The 24375-nt window shown below is 45.9% G+C and overlaps 1 protein-coding gene across 1 annotated transcript in view; it reads left to right on the top strand.

The window, feature by feature from the left end:
- The first annotated feature begins 3228 nt into the window (after nucleotides 1-3228).
- The window catches only part of LOC138247285 (oocyte-specific histone RNA stem-loop-binding protein 2-like), a 59596-nt gene continuing 38449 nt past the window's right edge, over nucleotides 3229-24375 (top strand). Inside the window, exon 1 of the mRNA XM_069202000.1 lies at nucleotides 3229-3599. Coding sequence (XP_069058101.1) covers nucleotides 3550-3599 — 50 coding nt within the window. The 5' untranslated portion in view covers nucleotides 3229-3549. The remainder of the gene's footprint in view (nucleotides 3600-24375) is intronic.

Here is a 24375-nt window from a genome sequence, read left to right as displayed (position 1 = left end):
CTCTAAATGTCATGCAGATATAACCAATCCACATCTTGCTGGACGTAAAGTCAGGTCACAAATATAAACACACACTGAAAATCATGATACAGCATCCAATTTGAACAAGTTAGAGTTGAGACCTACAATTCTCGCTAGAGATCGAAGAGAAAGATGGGAGAGGCTGAGGATCTGCCGTAATTTGTGTTTTATTCGAGTTACCTTCTGATAAGGTAGAGATAGAGATGTAGTTTGGGAGTCTATGAGGAAACCCAGAAATTCCACTTGAGTCGAGGGAACTAGAGAAGACTTTTCCATGTTTACCAGAAAACCAAGGGACTGCAACAGATGAAGGGAAATATGCAAATGCTGCAACAGGGTATCCTTGTTCTGAGCCATTATGAGAAAATCGTCTAGATAGATGATTAATCTTATGCCCTGAGCCCTTAAAAAAGCTACCACCGGCTTCATCACCTTTGTGAAGCACCAAGGAGCCGAAGCGAGTCCGAAAGGAAGAGCTTTGAACTGGAAAATCGAACCTTCCCATTGAAACTGAAGGAATTTCCTGTAAAAGGGATGGATCGGTATCGCAAAATAAGCGTCTTGAAGATCCAGGCGAACAAACCAATCGCCCTCCAACAGAATGTCCCTGAGATGGAGAATCGTTTCCATTTTGAAATGGTTGTAAACAACGTAGTTGTTGAACAATTTTAGGTTTATCACTGGCCGAAACTTTTTGTTTTTCTTTTGGACCAGAAATATGGTACTGAGAAAACCAGAGGGATGAAAGCATGTTTCTTCTATCACATTTTTTAAAATCAAAGTTAAAATCTCTAATTTTATCAAACGAGATTGTTCTTGAGAAAACTTTAGAGGAGGAGGTGGGGAAGATTGACTGGGAACCTGATAAAGATCTATGCAATACCCCTGAATGGTTTGAAGAACCCAAGGGTCCGCGGTAATTTGATACCAATTTGAAAGAAAATGGGCTAATCGACATCCCACCGTAAGAGGGCCAAAATTTAAATCTCTTACCTGAGACTTGTTCTCCTCTCTGGCGGTAACCTCTGTTCCTGAAACCTCTCCCTCTTTGAGGATAGAATTGAGGTCTGAACCCAGGGGAATTGAAGGAGGAGCCTCGGAAACTGCCACCACGGTAGGCGAAGCGGCCGGTAAAGCGGCTCCTTCCTTTACCGGCCCTGCCAAAAACCCTAGAGTTGAAGATCTTCTTCATCGAGACCTGAGCCTTATCCAATGTTGCAAAAGTAGAAACATATCTACTGAGTTCTTTAATAAACGAGTCCCCAAAAAGAAGACCGTTAGCCTGCAGTCCTTCCTCTCTGGACGCCAAGCTGCCCAATTTAGGTTCTATTTTGAGCAAAAGACTCTTTCGTCTCTCCTGGGAAATAGCTGTGTTTGCATTTCCTAATAAACAAATTGCCCGTTGGGCCCAGTTGGACAGGGATTCAGGATCAATCTGTGAGCCTTCCAACCTGGCATCCTCAGCTAAATCAAGAATTCTGGTTAGAGGACCAACCAAATCCAAAAGTCTGTCCTGACACACGGTCCACGCACGGTCAACCCCTTTCTTCAGATCTTTTCCAAACTTAGAGAAAAATAAAACCATATTAGGATCTATTACAGGCGTGGATGTGATGCTGTGCGGGAGGGAGGGACGGGGACATTCTGATTGCAATTTATTTCTTGTGGCTTTGTCCAAAGAATGTCTTAAATGGCACAAAACATATTCCGCCACGTGATCAGACGGGAACCATTCGGTGGAATTTGAGTGATGTATCAAAGTGGGATCAAACATTGGTTCCCCCAAAGCATCAAGAACAGTAAAATCATTATCATGAGAAGAACTCGAATCAAAAGGAGAAATTTTCTGCCTTTTCTCCAAAGGCCCTTGCCAGAGATCATCAGAACCCTGAATATCATCATACTCCCCATCATCATAATCCATGTCATCATCAGTATCCCTCAACGGAGTTATATTAAGAGGAGAGGGACCCGTTTCCACCGTATTAAGCTCCTTACGGGGGGAAGGACCAGCAATCTGGGGAGAGTCATCAGCGCTTGATTTCGTTTGAACTTTAGAAAAAGTGCGCTTTTTACCTTTGACTGGTTCAGAAATATTGGAATTCTGAGCGGACAATTTTTTTAAAGATAATTCCAATTTTTTGGACATCTGTAACATAGAAGTTGATACAGCTTGTTGAACCGTATTTTGAATAAAATAATTCAAATCAGCACGCAAATTGTCCATATCAACCTCACTGGTACTATCATCTACTTTTTTAGACATTATTAAATAAGAAATAAATTAAGATACCAGGCAGGAAAGCTCACAAATTGAAAAGGAATGAAAAGGAATGAAAAGTATGCCCAAAAGGAAGAATTCAGCGAACAAAGGGTTAAATATTCAATGGGCGTGAGGTAAAAGGGGGCGTGGAGAGAAGACACTCCCCAACCATCAAATAAGGACTTAGAGGCGTGGCAGCCCTTCAAATTCCCCGAGCCGGTAGAGAGGGGAAAAGCCTCTTCAGACGCACTCTACCCAGCGGTCGACTGAAGAGCCACGGACTCTCCGATGAACGGAGAGGTTTCCGACGCGACACCACAGGACCACCGAGCTCCTCCGAGGTAAGCGCTGAAATAAAACGCTTACCCCAAGAGAGCGAGGCGGGAGAGCCGAACGTTCTGAAGAACGTTCGGCTCAGCCCGCGAAGCGCGACGCGAGCGCTTGAAAAACCGGCAATTAGGCAAACGCGATGATTACAAAGAAAGAAAAGAAAACCTATTAAATCATAAACATAGGAAAAATAAGTAATGGTTAAAACCAATGTAAAATACTAATACTATAAACCACACGCAACAACAGATATATGAAAGATGAGGTAATAGAACTTATCTTGACTGCGAGCAGCAAGAAAAGAGGACTTGTTCGCAGTTAAGATAATTATTGTGATTGAGCGTCTTCTATTGGTTACTGTTTATGACTTCATCATTGACATCTTTTCTCTATGTTTCATGCGATATGTAGTTCTGGTTTGGTTATCTTGGCTGCTGTTAAAAATAAAGCAAGAAAAGGAAGCATAATAGGAGCCTTCATTCTTGTAATAAAATCCGCAGACTTGGAGCATACTATGAGCTAAAAAATAACACCAGGGCTCTTTCAATCAGGACTACGAGCTTGTGCCCTACTTTCCGTCTTCTATTTCTCTGGGTAACACCACCTAGTCCTTTTACTGTTTCCATTGTCTATCTTCAGGTGGATGCCTTTCAAGTTCATTGTCTCGCAGGTAGTCGGATCACTAAAGGTAAACGTCTGGGGCCTCTGGTTAATCTTGTCATCCCCCTGGCAAATAGACGTGCTCCAGAGTCTGCTAATTACCATATTTATCGCGGATATCACCGCGTTATTAGCATCCAGGACCACGCCTCCTCCAACATAACCTGTCCTCGGGCCGGCTTTTAGTACAACGAGCAGTCACGCCCACCCACCAAAGGCTATAAAGGTGGGAAGGGTGTCAACCTTCCCCGGAGCACGCTGAGCCCGACAGCGGTATGGAGTCGGGAGATGCAGGATGGATGCAGCAGGAGTTACCGGGCTGCAGGTAAACCTGCTCCCAACTTTAGGCTACAGACTACCATCTCCCGCGGGATGCAGTGCCCCACACTAATAAACGAATGCCTGCGGTTTTGTACCGGATACGCTGATCTCTGCAGATAAGAGGACTGGTTCTTACATCCAATTTCACCCCATAATTTTCAGAGCATTTAACGCACACCTCTGCCTTGCAAGTACCCTCACTCCTATCAGACCCTCGCTCCTAACTTCCCTCCTTTGTCAGTGCACCAGCTGAGCTGCTATAATACCCTCTCCCACCACCGCCGGTAACTATTGACGGTGCTTTATTTGAAACAAGAAAGGTTTCCTTGCTTAAAAGCCGCCGAAGTTCGCGTCGCCCATTGCACAAGCATGCATTGCAGAATACCAAGGTTACCTGTTGCCCTGTTGTCACTGCATTGAACAACTTCGTGATATCCACTTACAATAAGGATGGAGCGGGCTTGCTCCTTTGTGTTTCTAAACGTATGTGGAATTGTGAATCGCTATTTTGGTTTGTGTTCAAAATCGGCAGCGCCACCATGTGGAGGGCTGTCCTAAACGGAAGCCGTTTTTGTTTTTTATAGAACACTGGCAGAAATTAAGCATTGGCTGTAGAACGTATAAATAAGTCTAACATTTAATGCGTCTCTCCTTCTCAAACATCCATCCAAAAATGCACCCCAGACGTCCTCATACTCACTACTCCCGGTAATCTCTACCCCCAATATTTCATATCGTAGGTAAGTGAAGGTATACGTAAAGAGTGCATGTAAGCACCCTTTATAATCACATGCTCCGTGGTAACGGAGTCTTTCTAAAGACGTCCACGCCCTTACGTAACGGACATTTGTGCCCAGCGATACTAACAACGACACGAACGCTCCCAACCTGTCGCTTTCAAAATACTTTTATATCATCGCACCTCAACTACGTGTTCTGGAGACTGGCATGTCTCCCAAGCTCGCATTTCTATTAATTTGGCAGGTAATATTTTACGTGTGGAACTGTGCTTTAAACGGGCTGGTACTGAGTACCGACACATTTTATTTTGAGGGAGAGTACCAGCTCTTTTGAAGAAAAACGTAATACTTTTAATAGGAGAGTACCGGCACCTCTCAGAAACAAGCAGGTACTCTGATACAGGGTACCTGCACTTCTATTTTTCAATTTCAAGCACTGGTGTGGAATATACTCAACGGCTAACGGGGTTGAAATCTGAATTCAAAAGTGTGGGAAACTAAAAAACGTGACGTGGTGCATGAGGTTTGTGACAATGCACACTTTTTTTTATCGCTGCTCTGAGTGGTCTTGCCACTTTACAAATCAAGATTTTTACCACAAAAATGTAAAGTAGCTAAAAACAAATTTTCCCTAATACTTTTTTCTTATGTCAAGTGTAGGTTTCGAAATTGAGTACTTGGCTTCGAAATGACAATAGCTAGCAGCTTAAACGAATGATCCCCAGTTTGGGCATATTTATACACCCTGCTGTCCAATACGTAACCATGTATTTAAAGTGAATGTCTTGCAGTGATGCGTTTTTGGTATTGTATCCCCTGCTTCAAAGCACAAATTCACTTCGCGTGGCCGTCAGATGGAACGACCCAGAAATGGGCCATTCTCACAGATGGAAGATGCTCACCCGGGAATGCAGCTTTAACGCACTCTGAAGCTACATTACAAGATAATGTTACTCTTTCAGGGTGGCAGGCGGCCGGGGTAAAATAAGGACATAAAGTATGAAAGGGGATGCAACGCAGAGACGGAAGCAAGCTCCCCTTTAGCACTGGCAGCTGCTGGACAATCGCAAAAATAACTTTACAAATCTAAAGGAAACAAAAAATAAAATAAAGCAGGGGGTGCCAGGCGTTGATGAAGGCGTACAGCAATAGACCAGTAGCAAGGCCTTTGTCAGGAGTGCAACTGCAAGGCTCTCACAAAAATAATTCAACAAAATAAATACGTAAAGGCTGGGAATAGTGAGGAAAGTAATGCACTCCCGTTAAGTGCTGAACGGCATATAGAGTACCCACACGTCGGCAGGGTATTTATATTAAAGAAGTCCAGAGACAGGGCAACGATAAGGAGGTAAGTCATGCAAAACATTAGTGAGGGGAAAACAGTGACCGAGCCATTCAGGTAAAAGGAGCGCACGCCACGCCTTCGGAGTATTTTATGCATATATTCCCTTCAGACTAAAGAACGAGTATTACCGCTCTGTCCTACTTTACGCCCCTCCACCAAAGTCAAACTCATAGTAGGATTGTTTTATACTCTGTGTGTATATATAAAAAAGTCTCAAGTATTTCAAGCTAGAACAGGTTGTAATACTGTGGGACATTCTAACCTTATTCAGCTAATGTAATCTGCTAAATTGGTTTGTGATCTCAGCACTCCATTTGGTTGCACAGACCAATAAATTAATCTGCTGGAATCAATTTCTGTGTAGATTCTGTAAAATCGTCTCAACTGGAGTACAAATGTGATTAGGGGTTAGCAGAGATGTAACACCTGCACAAATTAGTCTATTCGAAGCAAAACATAGTAACCAAGTTTATCCAAATGAAAAGTGTATGTGTGTGTATATATATATATATATATGTTGCTCTGTCATTTTAAAATTGTATTTCTCCATAATCTGGGCTCGCAGTAACTGGCATATTTTACTCCTTTAAACTGTTAGCTTTAGAGCCCTTTGTTATGGGCTCTTTGTAGTTTATTTTGAGACTTCTTGCAGAAAGTTATTTGTAGTCTGTTACAATAATTAGTGGGATTTCACCTGTTTAAAATAAGGCAGTTGTCTAGGAGGGAAGTACAAGGCTAATCATTTGAATAAAACGTAGGTGATACAACACATTCTGGATGACCACACAGTTTGTGAGTGAGAGATCTTTGTCTAACAAGACCGCAAAGTTGCATACATTGGGAATCAGTATATGGGTTGTGCCCATTGAGTTTTGTGGCAAACTAGAGATAATTTGACTGTGCAAGACCTTTAGGGATAGCCGGGTTTTGCCAAAAAGTTTGTTGCATCAAGTTTTTGACAGACTTCTAGTGGCAGGCTATTTGAGATGCAGTGTGTACCAATTTGAGATTGAGGATTCATAGATCAATGTATCTCTAGTATCCATCATGAGGTTTCTCACGGGTATGATATTAGGGAGCGGTGAATAGGCCGAGGGCAGGTTCTCAGGAGCTCAAAGTAACATAGTAGCAGGGAATAAAGAGTCCCATTTAATTTGGTAAATTCAGTTGTCAAAGCAGGACTGAACCAAGAAAGCATGCTTCAAATTTATCCACTTTCTGTGATGAAGTACTGACTCATGAGTGGTGGTATCAAATTGTGCTAGGGAGTCCAGTGGTATTGGAGTGCAAGCATGACCTTTGTCCCTGGTAAAAATAAATTTGTCCCCAAAACGGAGGGTGGCTACATTAAAATAAGACAGAAGCCCCTTAGTGTATTGTATGCTTTTCATGCTGAGTGGATAGTTTACTGGTACGTATTCTTTACGCCTTTCGTAACATTTTAGACCCAGCATGATTCTGTAATTTGCTACCCTTAAGGTATGTGCTTATTTTATTGAGAATGGGGTGTTAACAGCATTTTAGTCTCCCCAGTATGATTGCTGTTGAGGTGAGAATGTATAAGTTGAGTTTTAGCATTGCAGATGCGTTCAAGGTTCTGCTTTCTCGAATGATATCTTGATAATATCTGTCTCTTTGGATACCAGCCCATCGTAAGAAGATATTTATGGCAGTTCTGAGATTTCGTATGGGGCTTTGAGTTCGCAGTTCTTTTGTGGAGATGACACCTCTGTTTCCTCATCTTTAATTTCAACTTGATAGATGGTCTCAGGCGGTATAGAGATTTATATATTGGTCTGGATTAGTTGAGTGAAGAACTCTGGGAAGACTTAGTTGCTGCTTGATGGTGGCAGTGTAGTGCCAACTCACTGACATGGTTTCATTTTCTTAGGATAATCTGATTCTAAACTATTTGGTGGAGATAAATGTGCTTCTTTATCAAAATGGCACAGTAATCTATACTCTGCTCATGACTTCACACGTCCGATAACTTATAAATGATTTAGTTTACATCACTGACATCCTCTAACAAATCACCATCGTTATTGAGAGTAAGGGAAGCCACTTTATGCCACTGCTATCCGAAGTACTTATGGTGCAGACCATGGTCAAGAAATCAAAAAAGATTACACATGGTTCCACCTAATACTGAGGGTTTCTTTCAAGAAAATAGTTCAGCAAGTCAATGAAAAGCGAACTTTATCGAAGCAAGAGCCCTCACTCACCATCCGGTGACATGCTTCATCATAGGGCCAGCTCCTCGTCAGGCCGGCACTGCAATGCCTGACGGGCCCCGCAAGGGGGCTCTTTGCCGGAGATCTTTTAAGAATCGATTGTGGCCGGTCGAGAAAGAAGTGAAGTGAAGGATTGGTAAACATGAAAAAATTAAAAATGTCTAGAGGTAAAAATTAATAATTTTAATACTCATGACTCTACCTCTGACAAGATTAAAATCAAATAAAGCTGGGAATTAGTGGAATAATGTCCATAATTCCCATGAAAGCTAGGTAGGTATAAACGTCAAAAGACGGAGCACACAGGGTCCCCTGTGTAACTCTTTATAGTTGGTCAACATGTTTCTCGCTTATTACCAAGGAATTACCTTATGCGAATCGTCAGGACCTAGTAACATACCTAATCCTTTAAATTGTGAAATTGTCACATATGAAAGTCAAAAAACCCTCCAAAAATTAATGGTAGGGCCACGTCGGGGGAGGCCAGGCTAGAAAAATCTATTCTGATTTTCAATGTACACGGGCACTGCCGGTAAACCTGCGCCAGGTTCTGCACCCCGGAATCCCACTGCCACTGCTATCCGAAGTACTTATGGTGCAGACCATGGTCTCCTGTAGTGCCCAGCGAATTCTGGACCCAGGGTGCAGCCATGGTCAGGACTTGAAGCGGCACTTTTCCCTGACACACATGGTGCTCTTGCCCACTATGCTTTTCACATTTAAATGATATATAGTGGTAGGCTGATGGACCATTCCATATTTTTGTTGCACTTGACTTATTCTCTTGGCTGTGTTAGAACTCTGAACACTTTGAATTCCAACCAGCCCGGATGCCCTAGCTGGAGAAGTTGACCTTATCGTTGCTTAATTTTGTCACCATCTGGATTCATGGACCCGGCATACTATGCTGATGCTCTTTTAGTACAAACTCACAGCTACATTTATCTGGTTTGGTATCAAGCTTCAAGGCCAAAGGTAGATTAAGAAGCAGAAAACGAAAAATTAAGAGAATCAGAGGATGAGTACTAGTTTAATTATGAAGCAGATTGGGAAGGCTTACACACCCAATGAAAAAAATGAAACATCGTGTTACTGTTTTCAGGCAGAGTGCATTCCAGTATGTTCATGTAGCACCAGACGCTCACTTGGTTTGGAATAGGGTCTTGATGATTTTTGACTGATCCTAGACCCGCATTCACAACCATCCATGTGATTTGTTTTAGATTTGGGTTCTTTTCAGAATTTCAGTATCCTTAAACTGTGTTCTGATAAATAAGATTATGTATGCATGTCCACAAATGTTTGTTGTGACATTTTTGAAAAATGTCTGATCATCGCTGACCTGGAAATTGTGAATGGCTGAATCAGCCTTAACGTGTCCTGCATGGATCTGGTTGGCGCGCAGACCGGCTTTATCTGTGTCCATAACAAGCACTGTACAGCACTTTGATGTAAAACTAGTAGTCTAGGTATTACTAGTTTGGTAAAACACATTTCAATTAATAGCACATCTTCTCTTTTTTTTTTTTTTTTTTTTTAACGTGTCATCAAGTTTTAGCACAAACCGCTTGGTAAACCTGTTTTTACCCATATTTCTGACCTGATGTGTAAGCACACAAACCATTCTTGGGTGTTGGACCTGGTCCTCTCAGCAGAGTCACCCCCCTCCCACCAAACCTTTTGCTTTCAATCCTCCTCTTTTTCCTAAATTTGTTTTTGTTGGCCTTAGGACTCTGCACTTTACCACTGCTAATCAGAGCTAAAATGCTTGTACTCTTCCTAAAACATGGTATAATTATTTTAGTCGATTGGCACACTTAATTTACATCAAGCAGACCCCCATCTACTCAAAATCACAGCCTGGGGTTCCTATTTCATTCATCCTTTTCTGTGCCCTGCCTTCCCATAAGGGGCTTGAAATGTGGCCTAGCCTCTAAATAATTTTCCTGCATTTACAGTACAGCAAATGTCTTATTCACTCACAGCGGGGACAGAATTACTCAGACTAAGTCTCTAATATGGATGTCACCCAGAATTGAGTAGGCTTGGTCTGCCTACTCGTGACTTCAGCTCGTCTTGGGCACAGACACCTTTGAAAAGTATCTTCTCCCTCACCACAGTGAGATCTCTTCAGGGAACCTCGTAGTGTCTGCCTTGTAGCACACTGCTTTCATCACTCTACCAGTAGCCTGGTGGTGGACATGGGCCCATGACATCAAAAGGTTCACGACATTTTTTGACTAAAATCTCACTGATAGCAGCATCATTAAATGCTGCTTATCCCCTGTATCCTGCTTAGCATCCTGCAGTTCAGCAACACAATAAAATCTACAAAAGACAGGGGCACCCATATAATATTTTTAATCTAAAATGGTAACCAGCGATTTGCTTGGGCATGCGAATAAATGCAATGTTCTTGTCTCAATAATTGGAGTCATTATAATTTTATCTCTAATGGGTCAATGTTATCTTTTTTGGATGATTACGTTTTTGGTAGCTTCAGACTTGGAACCAGTAACAGTGTATACTTTATAGAAGCACATTAAGACGTAATTTGTTTAGGGAGCACAATGTAATTGCAGACCCCGACCCATTCAAGCATATGCCGAATTCCAGGCTAGGATACAATATTGACTTTAGTCTGATCCAGTTGTTTGTGGCATACGTGTTCAGTAGCAATACTTTTAGTCCCCAGTGCTGCATTGGTGCCACTTTATAAAAAAAAAGAAAATACAGAAGATCTTAATCTTACCTCCCAAATTGCTTCATTCATTGTGAGGCAAAATCTATACCAAAGTAACTTGAACAATTTCCTTTGGATTTAGGGAGAACATACAAATAAGCCCTAAGATGTCTGTGGATCAGTCAGCAGTGAATCAAGAAGTATACCACAGAAGAACTTTAATATTATCCTGAAAACAATCGAACATCTATGCAACCTTCTTGGACCACACCTGTGCTTTTGACTACTTAACAAGGAAATGCTAGTCCAAGTTAAAGAGCGCATCTATATCCCCTAAAGCAGCCGCAAGAATGTGCAAACTACAGGAGGAGCATGTGACAGTGTCTTGGGACAAATCTATCCCTTGGCAGGTCTACAACATAATTTTAGTGAGCTGCTCACCAACCTAGTTTGACACTTAGTATATCTAAATGGCAGCACTTAACATGGCTGATTACTGTGTCCATCCCCTGGCTTGGTGCAACTGAAGATTCATGACCGCTGATTGACTAGTCATAGGGTGCAAGTATTGTTACTGGCCCTCTGAGCTGGGGTGGCATCTGTGAATGGAACACCTTGCTTCCCTAACTGAACAGTCTCTAACATGACTGTAAATTATTGTTTAGGATTAACCACCATGGGTATGATGGTGGTCCTAAAGTGTATGGGTAGACCCAAGAAGGTAGGTTGCCATAGATTGTATAAGTATCTTTTGGATAACCCCACTGACTTAGACTATTTTGGACCAGTTCACCTTGTGGCCTGCAAGGAAGCATCACCTTGATGGTGGCAAAGGTCGTGGTTACTGAAGTATGTAGGCAAGGATGTGGTTAGTGCCTATTTCCAACCCCCTGAGGTCAGATGTCCTAATAAAAGTACCTAATCCTAAGTAAGGATAGAGTTCTATCTATAGACACCTTGGTATTATAGGATGCTGACCATCACAAAAGATGAACTGCACTAAGAGTAAGACTTGCTGTAACTCTGTCGCCCTCCTGCCCCGCTTTCCCCCAACAAAATGTAAGTGCTACTCCAGCTCTGAGTCGCTAGATGGCTCCTCTAGGCTGCCACCCAGGGTAAAAGCTGACCATGCATCAGGAAAATGTGTTACTCTAGCCTTTAGTCTAAGATCTACACCCAGCCAGAGAAGAGCTACACTGGTAGTGGCCCATTTGTTTTTCTTCCTCAGGTCTGGCCACTCTGAGTGAAGCTTGCATTCACTATGAACTAAAGTGAAGATTCAAGTAGACTACCCTACGAACAATATAATTGCAGTATGTCCTGTTGTGGAGGATATTTCTAGGAGAATTTGAATGGACAGGACACTCTAAGACCGTAAATATTCCTGCATCCCACCTGCTTGCCTTATTCTCAAAAGTATTCTAACTGCACGTATCTGAACTTGTATGGCCGTGCAAAATAAGCTGATCTAGAATGCTATTTTGCAAAACGCTCCCACAGAACTTATAAAACATCTTGCCTGTATTCAAGTCCTGAGTACCCAGCACCCATTTTTTTTTTCATAAATCTTTTTTTATTCGGGTTTTTACATCTTAATCAGCTTCACACCAAACATTTTAAACATATCAAATGGCAGTCAGGGATACGTCCCAGGCAATTGCTAGTTCCACCAACGCACATAGGTGTGTACATGTACTGTGTCTTCAGTAACAGAATACAGTGCACATGGATGGTAGGGGATCACAGCCACTATAACGGGGGTCCCCTAGAGCTCCAATCATCATAGCATGTGTTAGTGTAGAGTTGCAGTTAAGTCTTTGTAGTCCCATAATGTATAACAATTAATAGCAGAGCAGTTGCAACACAAAGATTTACCTTTTCCTTTTTTGTATGACTTGGAGTAACTGTTGGTAACAACAATGGTTTCAACAATGGTTTCAACAATTCTAACCAGAGCCCGTGCCCATAGCATTACACATGTATTGTTCCCCTGCTTCCCATCTCGCCCCTTCCATTCAGACATTCCCACACCCTAGTGAAAGAGCCAGGTTGGGGCTGAACCCTCCAGTGCCCTACAATTCTTCTCAAGGGAGGGGAGGGTCACAAGCTGCCAATCCAGCACTGCTCAGCTAAGCAACATGCCCTGCTAGGCCTGCGGCTCGCCCTCGGTCTCATTCAGCAGCGTCCTAAGTTCTGTCAGCATATCTTCCCATTTAAAGGGCAGTGGGTATTTTCACAGCCCCATGTTGTCCGTTCTATCCAGCGCTGCCCCCTCCGCCTGCACCGACACCAAGAAAGAGCGCATCTATGCTACATAGAAGGGGGCGTTCTGAAACCATCCACCTTTTGGTAATGAAGCGCTTAGCTGCCAAAAGGCCCAAGAATCTAGAAATTGCCTTGTGCTTCTTAGTTCTGGGGAACAGGCCCAATATGCATGCTTCCCAGGTAGGTAGTGGCAGTTGTGCAGTGGAGACAGAGGTGTGACGTTACTCCCGGCCAGTAAGCCTGCAGGGAGGGGCATGACCTTATCATATGTAGGAAATGTGCCGCAGCAAGCACATATCTGGAGCAAGACACATCAGTGCGGCGAAAATACCTGTTAATCTTCCCGGGGGTGAGAAGCCCTGTGCAGTATGTAAAATGTAATTGGGTGGAACTGTGCATTATGCGAGTAGGGGTTTCCTGAGCTATCTCCCACTCCCTGTGTGTAAAGGGTCGGCAAAGATCGCCTTCCCACTTGACACATAATCAAGCATGTGCAGATGCAGTGTGTGCCTGCAACGTGCTAGCTAGCCAAAGCTCCAAATGTGTACCCTGGCCCATGACCTGCAGATATTGTATTGTCCAATGAGTTGGCAGTTGTAATGATTTCCTCCCCCCACGCTCCCCCCCCTCCCCACCTCACCCACATGTGTCAGGGATTCAGCAAAGAGTTGTAAAGAAGGGATTGTCCCGGTGGTAAACCAGTCTCTGCTGCCAATATGTCAAAGGGGGTCAGAGTGCAGTCCTGCTACAGATCACCCAGTGTGTGTAGTCTTACTGCATGCCAGGCCTCCAACTCTGCTGCAGATGTAAATGTGGTGCTCCTGGGAATACCCTGTAAGGCCAGGGCTGGCGCAAAGGGAGTCAGTGCTTTTGTGAGGTAAATACCCTTGTGATGGCATTGGTGCGCCATGCTCAGGAGAAGGGTCTCCGGAGCTCTAGCACGCATGTTTGGGTGGAATAAGTTTGACACGTTGGCTGAAGTCCATGGTGACAGCGCTGTAGCTGTGTTTGGTAATTATAGGCTCAAGAGCCATCTAGCTATCCACTGTAATTGGGAAGCCAGGTAATAGTGTTTCAGATTAGGCACTGCCAGCCCACCCCTATCCAGCGGCACAAAGTTTTGGTAGCAGCCTGTATTCAAAATGATTTCCCTGATCCTGGGCTCAAATTCCCTGAAAAAACATGGCCAGGACACAAGCAGGAAGATTGGAGAAGTAATACAAAAGACTGGGAAGCACCTCCATCTTCAGGAGGGCCCCTTGGCCCATCGCAGATAAAAGCAAGGTCTGCCAGAAGGGCATTTGAGTGTAAATAGAGGTGACCACCTGTACAAAATTTGTCATGCATGTCAGTCAGTGAATAATATATTCGTACTCTGAGATATCTAAATGTTCTAGGTTGCACCAGAGAGTCCCAGGGCTGGGTCCTGCGCCTCCTGGTGTAAGGGGAACAAGCATGATTTACCCCAGTTGACACGCAGGTCAGATAGGTAGACAAAGCATTGTATCACTTCAGCAACTTCTGCAGGGACATAGTTCTAAAATAGAGAAGGCGGCCATCTGTGTATAAAGACACCACATGGGGCCCGTCTTCCAACAGGATGCCCCATCTCGCCCCTGACAGCAGAGCTCTGCTGCCAAAGGTTAAATTGCTATTGAGAAGAGAAGGTACAGCCCTGACTGGTCCCCCTACCTATTGGGATCTGTTAAGATATGGCAGAGCCAGCTTTGACTCTGATCAAAGATGTGTGTAACAGCTATACTAGTCGCAAAAACCGGGGCCATAGCAGCACAGGAGCCAAAATAAAAAGGGTTATTCCAATGAATCAATGGCCTTTTCAAAGTAGAGTACCAGGCATCCAGCAGTAGGCCAGGCATGCATGGAGTATTTCATGACACGGAAGAAGTGACAGAGGTTCAACTATGTGCTGTGTGTTGGTACAAATCCATTCTGGTCTGGGTGAACCAGTGTGGGGACCAAAGGCGCAAAGCGAATCACAAGTGTTTTAGCCAGAATTTTATATTCAGTGCTAAGAATAGCCAGCAGTCTATAGGAGCCTAGTGCTGCTGCTTCCCAGACAGGTTTTGGAAGGGAAATCGGCAGTGCCTTGCTGTGAGAAGCAGATTAAGTGGCTACAGATAATGCCTCCTCATGCACGCCTAGTAGACGAAGGGCAATTGTAGGGGCGTAAGCTTTATAAAATTCAGCTGGGAGGTGTGAGAAAGTAGCCTCTTTCTAGCCTTGTTACCCCCACTTTGGGCCTGTTTGTGAGTGTATGTCAGGGTGTTTTCACTGTCTCACTGGTATCCTGCTTGCCAGGGCCCAGTGCTCATAGTGAAAACCCTATGTTTGCAGTATGTTTGTTATGTGTCACTGGGACCCTGCTAGTCAGGACCCCAGTGTTCATAAGTTTGTGGCCTATATGTATGTGTTCCCTGTGTGAAGCCTAACTGTCTCACTGAGGCTCCGCTAACCAGAACCTCAGTGGTTATGCTCTCTCATTTCTTTCAAATTGTCACTAACAGGCTAGTGACCAATTTTACCAATTTACATTGGCTTACTGGAACACCCTTATAATTCCCTAGTATATGGTACTGAGGTACCCAGGGTATTGGGGTTCCAGGAGATCCCTATGGGCTGCAGCATTTCTTTTGCCACCCATAGGGAACTCTGACAATTCTTACACAGGCCTGCCACTGCAGCCTGAGTGAAATAACGTCCACGTTATTTCACAGCCATTTTACACTGCACTTAATTAACTTATAAGTCACCTATATGTCTAACCTTTACCTGGTAAAGGTTAGGTGCAAAGTTACTTAGTGTGAGGGCACCCTGGCACTAGCCAAGGTGCCCCCACATTGTTCAGGGCCAATTCCCCGGACTTTGTGAGTGCGGGGACACCATTACACGCGTGCACTACATATAGGTCACTACCTATATGTAGCTTCACAATGGTAACTCAGAATATGGCCATGTAACATGTCTATGATCATGGAATTGCCCCCTCTATGCCATCCCGGCATAGTTGGCACAATTCCATGATCCCAGTGGTCTGTAGCACAGACCCTGGTACTGCCAAGCTGCCCTTCCTGGGGTTTCACTGCAGCTGCTGCTGCTGCCAACCCCTCAGACAGGCAGCTGCCCTCCTGGGGTCCAGCTAGGCCTGGCCCAGGATGGCAGAACAAAGGACTTCCTCTGAGAGAGGGTGTTACACCCTCTCCCTTTGGAAAATGGTGTGAAGGCAGGGGAGGAGTAGCCTCCCCCAGCCTCTGGAAATGCTTTCTTGGGCACAGATGTGCCCAATTCTGCATAAGCCAGTCTACACCGGTTCAGGGGACCCCTTAGCCCTGCTCTGGCGTGAAACTGGACAAAGGAAAGGGGAGTGACCACTCCCCTGACCTGCACCTCCCCTGGAGGTGTCCAGAGCTCCTCCAGTGTGCTCCAGACCTCTGCCATCTTGGAAACAGAGGTGCTGCTGGCACACTGGACTGCTCTGAGTGGCCAGTGCCACCAGGTGATGTCGGAGACTCCTTGTGATAGGCTCCTTCAGGTGTTGCTAGCCTACTCTCTCTCCTAGGTAGCCAAACCCTCTTTTCTGGCTATTTAGGGTCTCTGTCTCTGGGGAAACTTTAGATAACGAATGCAAGAGCTCATCCGAGTTCCTCTGCATCTCTCTCTTCACCTTCTGCCAAGGAATCGACTGCTGACCGCGCTGGAAGCCTGCAAACCTGCAACATAGTAGCAAAGACGACTACTGCAACTCTGTAACGCTGATCCTGCCGCCTTCTCGACTGTTTTCCTGGTGGTGCATGCTGTGGGGGTAGTCTGCCTCCTCTCTGCACTAGAAGCTCCGAAGAAATCTCCCGTGGGTCGACGGAATCTTCCCCCTGCAACCGCAGGCACCAAAAAGCTGCATTACCGGTCCCTTGGGTCTCCTCTCAGCACGACGAGCGAGGTCCCTCGAATCCAGCAACTCTGTCCAAGTGACCCCCACAGTCCAGTGACTCTTCAGTCCAAGTTTGGTGGAGGTAAGTCCTTGCCTCACCTCGCTAGACTGCATTGCTGGGAACCGCGACTTTTGCAGCTACTCCGGCCTCCGTGCACTTCCGGCGGAAATCCTTTGTGCACAGTCCAGCCTGGGTCCACGGCACTCTAACCTGAATTGCACGACCTCCTAAGTTGTTCTCCGGCGACGTGGGACTTCTTTGTGCGACTTCGGGTGAGCACCGTTTCACGCATCCTCGTAGTGCCTGTTTCTGGCACTTCTCCGGGTGATACCTGCTGCTAAGAGGGCTCCTTGTCATGCTCTACGTCCCCTCTACCTCCTGGTCCAATTTGCGACCTCCTGGTCCCTCCTGGGCCACAGCAGCGTCCAAAAACGCTAACCGTACGATTTGCAGCTAGCAAGGCTTGTTGGCATTCTTTCGGCGGGAAAACACTTCTGCACGACTCTCCACGGCGAGAGGGATCTGTCCACCAAAGGGGAAGTCTCTAGCCCTTTTCGTTCCTGTAGAAACCTCAGCTTCTGTCCAGTAGAAGCTTCTTTGCATCCACAGCTGGCATTTCCTGGGCATCTGCCCATCTCCGACTTGCTTGTGACTTTTGGACTTGGTCCCCTTGTTCCACAGATACCCAAGATTGGAAATCCATCGTTGCATTGTTGGTTTGTCTTTCCTGCATTATTCCTCTAACACGACTTCTTTATCCTTAGGGGAACTTTAGTGCACTTTGCACTGACTTTTCAGGGTCTTGGGGAGGGTTATTTTTCTAACTCTCACTATTTTCTAATAGTCCCAGCGACCCTCTACAAGGTCACATAGGTTTGGGGTCCATTTGTGGTTCGCATTCCACTTTTGGAGTATATGGTTTGTGTTGCTCCTATCCCTATGTGTCCCCATTGCATCCTATTGTAACTATACATTGTTTGCACTGTTTTCTAAGACTATACTGCATATTTTTGCTATTGTGTATATATATTGTGTATATTTCCTATCCTCTCACTGAGGGTACACTCTGAGATACTTTGGCATATTGTCATAAAAATAAAGTACCTTTATTTTTAGTATAACTGTGTATTGTGTTTTCTTATCATATTGTGCATATGACACTAAGTGGTACTGTAGGAGCTTCACTCGTCTCCTAGTTCAGCCTAAGCTGCTCTGCTAAGCTACCATTATCTATCAGCCTAAGCTGCTAGACACCCTATACACTAATAAGGGATAACTGGGCCTGGTGCAAGGTGCAAGTACCCCTTGGTACTCACTACAAGCCAGTCCAGCCTCCTACAGGAGGCCATCCGGACCCGGGGTCTTTCCAGTGGTAAGAGCATGTATGCTCTCATGTAACTCATTCAACATTAGTGGTACCTCCAGTTCCTCCCACTGCTCATCTGTGAGGCAGGGGGAGTGGGGAGTGAAATGCATCCTAATCCACAGGGCCTGCTGTTACTGATTGGTACATGAGTGTATAGTGATGTGGGAGATTGTGTATTTCCTGTTGGGTGTGCAGCGCCAGTATTGGAGAGGTGGTCTGTTCCCGATGTATCAACCAGGACAGCAACCGACCTGACCGGTCTTCCACAGCATGTGTACGAGCTGAATGTGCAGCCTACTTAAGGCAATGTAGATGGTCCAGCAGGCATACTCGCTCCCTGTGAATGTCTGCTAGGCCACGCTGCCCCATTGGGTTCTGTAGTGCACGTTTTTCTTGACTTAGTGTTTCCTTCACCAGTGTTAGGTCCCCTTCAATCGACCTGTGCATGTTCCACTGCATACCCAAACAGTGATCCCACATAGTGACTTTGAATACGTCCCGCTCCAGGCTTCTTGATGAGGGCATCTGGTCATTGCTATTAAAGTATTCAGTGATGGCTCTACAGAGACTCCCGAAAGGGGGCATCCATTGAGCCTCCGGCCTTAGGCTCCGTGTGTGTATGGCAGGAGCATAATTGTCTCTTGCCAGTTGAAAGTATTGTGGGTAATCGGAGTGGGTGCAGCCTAGGTAGTCTGTGTAACACAGTGGGTATTAAGTTGTCAGTACAAAGGATTCTGTCTAGTCTTGCATGCAGGTTGTGTGGGGCAAAACAGTATGAGTAGACTGGAACCTGTTCATGTCGGTGGTGCCAAATATCTGTCAAGTGTCAGTTTTGGAACCAACTACCCAGCGAGCTTGCATGTATTACAGGTGCTGTGGGTGAAAGAAGCGGTCAGGCCCAAGGTCAATGAAACTTAAAGCCCCCCACCCACCTCAACGAGCCAAAGGATGACTCTAACAGAACAGCACACTAGACAGCCTGTGCAAGAATGAAGCCTGCTGTGTTTGGTGCATAGATAGACCCTAAAATTATTGTGCAGCCATCAAATCATCCATGTATAAATACATAACTACCTTCAACATCAGTTACCTGCTCCTCGGTTACAAAGGGGGTACCCAGCTTAACCCACATAAGAGCACCCCTAGCATAGGAGAAGTGTGTTGTGAATAACTGCCCATGCCAGCGCTGCTGCAGCCTTCTGGCATCTGACAATGTGAGGTGCGTTTCCTGCAAAAATCCAATATAAACAGAATGCCTTTTGAGGAATGTGTAAATGGAGCATTTACGCTCTGGGATGTGTGCCTCTCACATTCAATGTTAGTAGGAGCCATTGGTAATTAGTGGGGGTGCAGCATCATACCCAGGAAAGGTGTGCCAACACATGCACCCCTTAGTCGTTGGGGGGAGGGGTCGCTGGGAACGGGCAGAGGTAGAGGCTCCATCTAGTAACAAACCAATGCAGCAAAACACGTGCCGCTAAATTGCTTAGTGTGAACACCATAAGGGCAGAGACACAAACTGCTTCCACCCAAACTTCAGTTAGGCTCAACTAGGAATAAAAGAGTACCTATAAGGGGGTTTGGCAAGAGGAGTGCAACTGTGGAGGTCCCAGTCATCATCATTTAGGCAAGCAAAACGGGGAAATTTAACGTTGCCTTGAATACAGCCTGATCCATCAGCCTCATCCATCAGAAATATACATAATTTCTGTAAGCAGCAGCAGAGAAAAAGGGGCTGGGAGGAGAGAGCAGAAAGTGGAGGGGCCAGGCAAGAAGGGGCAGGATCAAGGAGAAAGGTCCCAAGAGCATTTTCCAGACACCTGAATCATTACAAGTGATCGATAGTTATGCAGATATATAAACCTGTTGATCATTACAGTGGTAGTGAGATAGTGTTAGTAAATGGTGTTAACTGTGGCAGACGCCCACACTACCTCTCTGGTGCAGGTCATGACCAGTGGCTGACACCAGGGAGGGGGTCAAAAATCCTTGGTGGGGTGTGTATGTGTGTATGTGTGTGTGTGTGTATGTATATATATATATATATATATATATATATATATATATATATATATATATATATATATATATATATATATATATAAAATAATTTAAAAATACCCTGGGAGACACGGGGGGGACAGCAGCTAAGGGGTTAATTAGAATTGCCATCTCAAACAATTTCTCCTGCTGTCTGCAGTGACCCGTCCAGAGGGGCCACCTCAAGCCTCTGGTGACAGTCTGTCGGGCCTGGCCCGTTGACTCCAGCCACTCCTAAGCAACCTCAGGTGTAGCAAAGAATCTCGGTAGTACCTGTGTGCAGGAAAGTACCATCTTACCTGGCATGTTACCCCCATATTTCACTGTATATAAGTTGTTTTAGTTGTATGTGTCACTGGGACCCTGCCAGCCAGGGCCCCAGTGCTCATAAGTGTGCCCTGTATGTGTTACGACTAACTGTCTCACTGAGGCTCTGCTATCCAGAACCTCAGTGGTTATGCTCTCTCATTTCTTTCCAAATTGTCACTAACAGGCTAGTGACCAATTTCACCAATTTACATTGGCATACTGGAACACCCTTATAATTCCCTAGTATATGGTACTGAGGTACCCAGGGTATTGGGGTTCCAGGAGACCCCTATGGGCTGCAGCATTTCTTGTGCCACCCATAGGGAGATCTGACCATTTTTACATAGGCCTGCCAGTGCAGCCTGAGTGAAATAACGTCCACGTTATTTCACAGCCATTTACCACTGCACTTAAGTAACTTATAAGTCACCTATATGTCTAACCTTTACCTGGTAAAGGTTGGGTGCTAAGTTACTTAATGTGTGGGCACCCTGGCACTAGCCAAGGTGCTCCCACATTGTTCAGGGCAAATTCCCCAGACTTTGTGAGTGCGGGGACACCATTACATGCGTGCACTATACATATGTCACAACATATGTATAGCGTCACAATGGTAACTCCGAACATGGCCATGTAACATGTCTAAGATCATGGAATTGTCACCCCAATGCCATTCTGGCATTGGGGAGACAATTCCATGATCCCCCGAGTCTCTAGCTCAGACCCGGGTACTGCCAAACCACCTTTCCTGGGGTTTCACTGCAGCTGCTGCTGCCAACCCCTCAGACAGGTTTCTGCCCTCCTGGGGTCCAGCCAGGGTTGGCCCAGGAAGGCAGAACAAAGGACTTCCTCAGAGAGAGGGTGTTACACCCTCTCCCTTTGGAATAAGGTGTCAGGGCTGGGGAGGAGTAGCCTCCCCCAGCCTCTGGAAATGCTTTGATGGGCACAGATGGTGCCCATCTCTGCATAAGCCAGTCTGCACCGGTTCAGGGATCCCTCAGCCCTGCTCTGGCGCGAAACTGGACAAAGGAAAGGGGAGTGACCACTCCCCTGACCTGCACCTCCCCTGGGAGGTGCCCAGAGCTCCTCCAGTGTGCTCCAGACCTCTGCCATCTTGGAAACAGAGGTGCTGCTGGCACACTGGACTGCTCTGAGTGGCCAGGGCCAGCAGGTGACGTCAGAGACTCCTTCTGATAGGCTCCTCCAAGTGTTGCTAGCCTATCCTCTCTCCTAAGTAGCCAAACCTCCTTTTCTGGCTATTTAGGGTCTCTGCTTTGGGGAATTCCTTAGATAACGAATGCAAGATCTCATCAGAGTTCCTCTGCATCTCTCTCTTCACCTTCTGCCAAGGAATCGACTGCTGACCGCGCTGGAAGCCTGCAAAACTGCAACAAAGTAGCAAAGACGACTACTGCGACCTTGTAACGCTGATCCTGCCGCCTTCTCAACTGTTTTCCTGGTGGTGCATGCTGTGGGGGTAGTCTGCCTCCTCTCTGCACTAGAAGCTCCGAAGAAATCTCCCGTGGGTCGATGGAATCTTCCCCCTGCATCCGCAGGCACCAAAGAACTGCATCACTGGTCCTCTGGGTCTCCTCTCAGCACGACGAGCGAGGTCCCTTGAACTCGGCAACTCTGTCCAAGTGACTCCCAGAGTCCAGTGACTCTTCAGTCCAAGTTTGGTGGAGGTAAGTCCTTGCCTCCCCACGCTAGACTGCATTGCTGGGAACCGCGTGTTTTGCAGCTACTCCGGCTCCTGTGCACTCTTCTAGGATTTCCTTTGTGCACAGCCAAGCCTGGGTCCCCGGCACTCTAACCTGCAGTGCACGACCTCCTGAGTTGTCCTTCGGCGTCGTGGGACCCTCTTTTGTGACTTCGGGTGAACTCCGGTTCACTCCACTTCGTAGTGCCTGTTCCGGCACTTCTGCGGGTGCTGCTTGCTTCTGAGTGGGCTCCTTCTCTTGCTGGGCGCCCCCTCTGTCTCCTCACACAATTGGTGACATCCTGGTCCCTCCTGGGCCACAGCAGCATCCAAAAACCCTAACCGCGACCCTTGCAGCTAGCAAGGCTTGTTTGCGGTCTTTCTGCACGGAAACACTTCTGCACGACTCTTCATGACGTGGGACATCCATCCTCCAAAGGGGAAGTTTCTAGCCCTTGTCGTTCTTGCAGAATCCACAGCTTCTACCATCCGGTGGCAGCTTCTTTGCACCCACAGCTGGCATTTCCTGGGCATCTGCCCACTCACGACTTGATCGTGACTCTTGGACTTGGTCCCCTTGTTCCACAGGTACCCTCGTCAGGAAATCCATTGTTGTTGCATTGCTGATGTTGTTGTTTCTTGCAGAATTCCCCTATCACGACTTCTGTGCTCTCTGGGGAACTTAGGTGCACTTTGCTCCCACTTTTCAGGGTCTTTGGGTGGGCTATTTTTCTAACCCTCACTGTTTTCTTACAGTCCCAGCGACCCTCTACAAGGTCACATAGGTTTGGGGTCCATTCGTGGTTCGCATTCCACTTCTATAGTATATGGTTTGTGTTGCCCCTATCCCTATGTGCCCCCATTGCATTCTATTGTGACTATACATTGTTTGCACTGTTTTCTATTGCTATTACTGCATATTTTGGTATTGTGTACATATATCTTGTGTATATTTGCTATCCTCATACTGAGGGTACTCACTGAGATACTTTTGGCATATTGTCATAAAAATAAAGTACCTTTATTTTTAGTAGATCTGTGTATTGTGTTTTCTTATGATATTGTGCATGACACTAGTGGTACTGTAGGAGCTTCACTCGTCTCCTAGTTCAGCCTAAGCTGCTCTCCATAGCTACCTTTTCTATCAGCCTAAGCTGCTAGACACCCCTCTACACTAATAAGGGATACCTGGGCCTGGTGCAAGGTGTAAGTACACCTTGGTACCCACTACAAGCCAGTCCAGCCTCCTACACTGTGCCACAACGTGGAGCTTTGCAGGAAAAAGGAGAGAATACGTCATATTAAGGTTCTGCAGCTGGCATTTCACAGACAAAGAGCGCCCTTGTTTTTGTACAGCCATGGTATTAATCAGGGAATAGCATGACTTTGGCATTGTCAACTTGGATGTCTTGGAGCGCCCTTGGTTCACGCAGTATGGAGTCTCTATCCACATAATGACATAAGTGGAACAAAAGAGGGCACGGGCCCGTCCCTGGTGGCGGGAGACGTACTGGCACCCGATGAGCCCGCTCCAAAGTGAAGATGGGTGTGTTCGCCTCAGCAGGGATCAGCTCGGCTCCCTTATCCACCTTTCCAAGTAGGACACAGGGTTGCTTCCCTCAACCCCCTCTGATAATGCCCACCACTGGGATGTTTCTCTTGGAACACCATTCAGTCTTCCAGTCTCCTCTCCAGGGCAGCTACCTTCCCCAGTAAAGACTGCGCAGAGGTTTCCACTTGTTGGATCTTGGGAACACGTTTGTGTAAGGTGTGTTCCATGGCACAAGACTTAACAGCTAGCTTGTGGTGGTCCGCATGGAGCAAAGTGAGAGCAGTCGCCACAGTGTCGATATTATGCTACAGAGATGGTCTGGTTTGGTCTAAAAATGCACCAAGATGCTCAATCATCTCCAACACTGCATCCAGTTTACAGTCCATCGAGAACCGGAACTCTGCACACCAGGATGGGCAGTGGCTCCTCTGCCCAGTCACCCCATGATGCAGGTGGCTGGGGACAGATCACCCCAATCACCTTATCCCACCAAGATGCTGTGTATTGTTTGGCAGTTGTGACCAGTCACTCAGCTCTCCAGTGCTGCACTGTTGCATTCTCAAGTGCCACAATCTGCAGGATGATGCAACTCAGGCCCGC

This window comes from Pleurodeles waltl, chromosome 7 (genome assembly GCF_031143425.1).
Source record: "Pleurodeles waltl isolate 20211129_DDA chromosome 7, aPleWal1.hap1.20221129, whole genome shotgun sequence".
Lineage (NCBI taxonomy): Eukaryota > Metazoa > Chordata > Amphibia > Caudata > Salamandridae > Pleurodeles > Pleurodeles waltl.
Note: the sequence above shows the minus strand (reverse complement) of the source record. Positions and strands in the feature narration are given on the sequence as shown.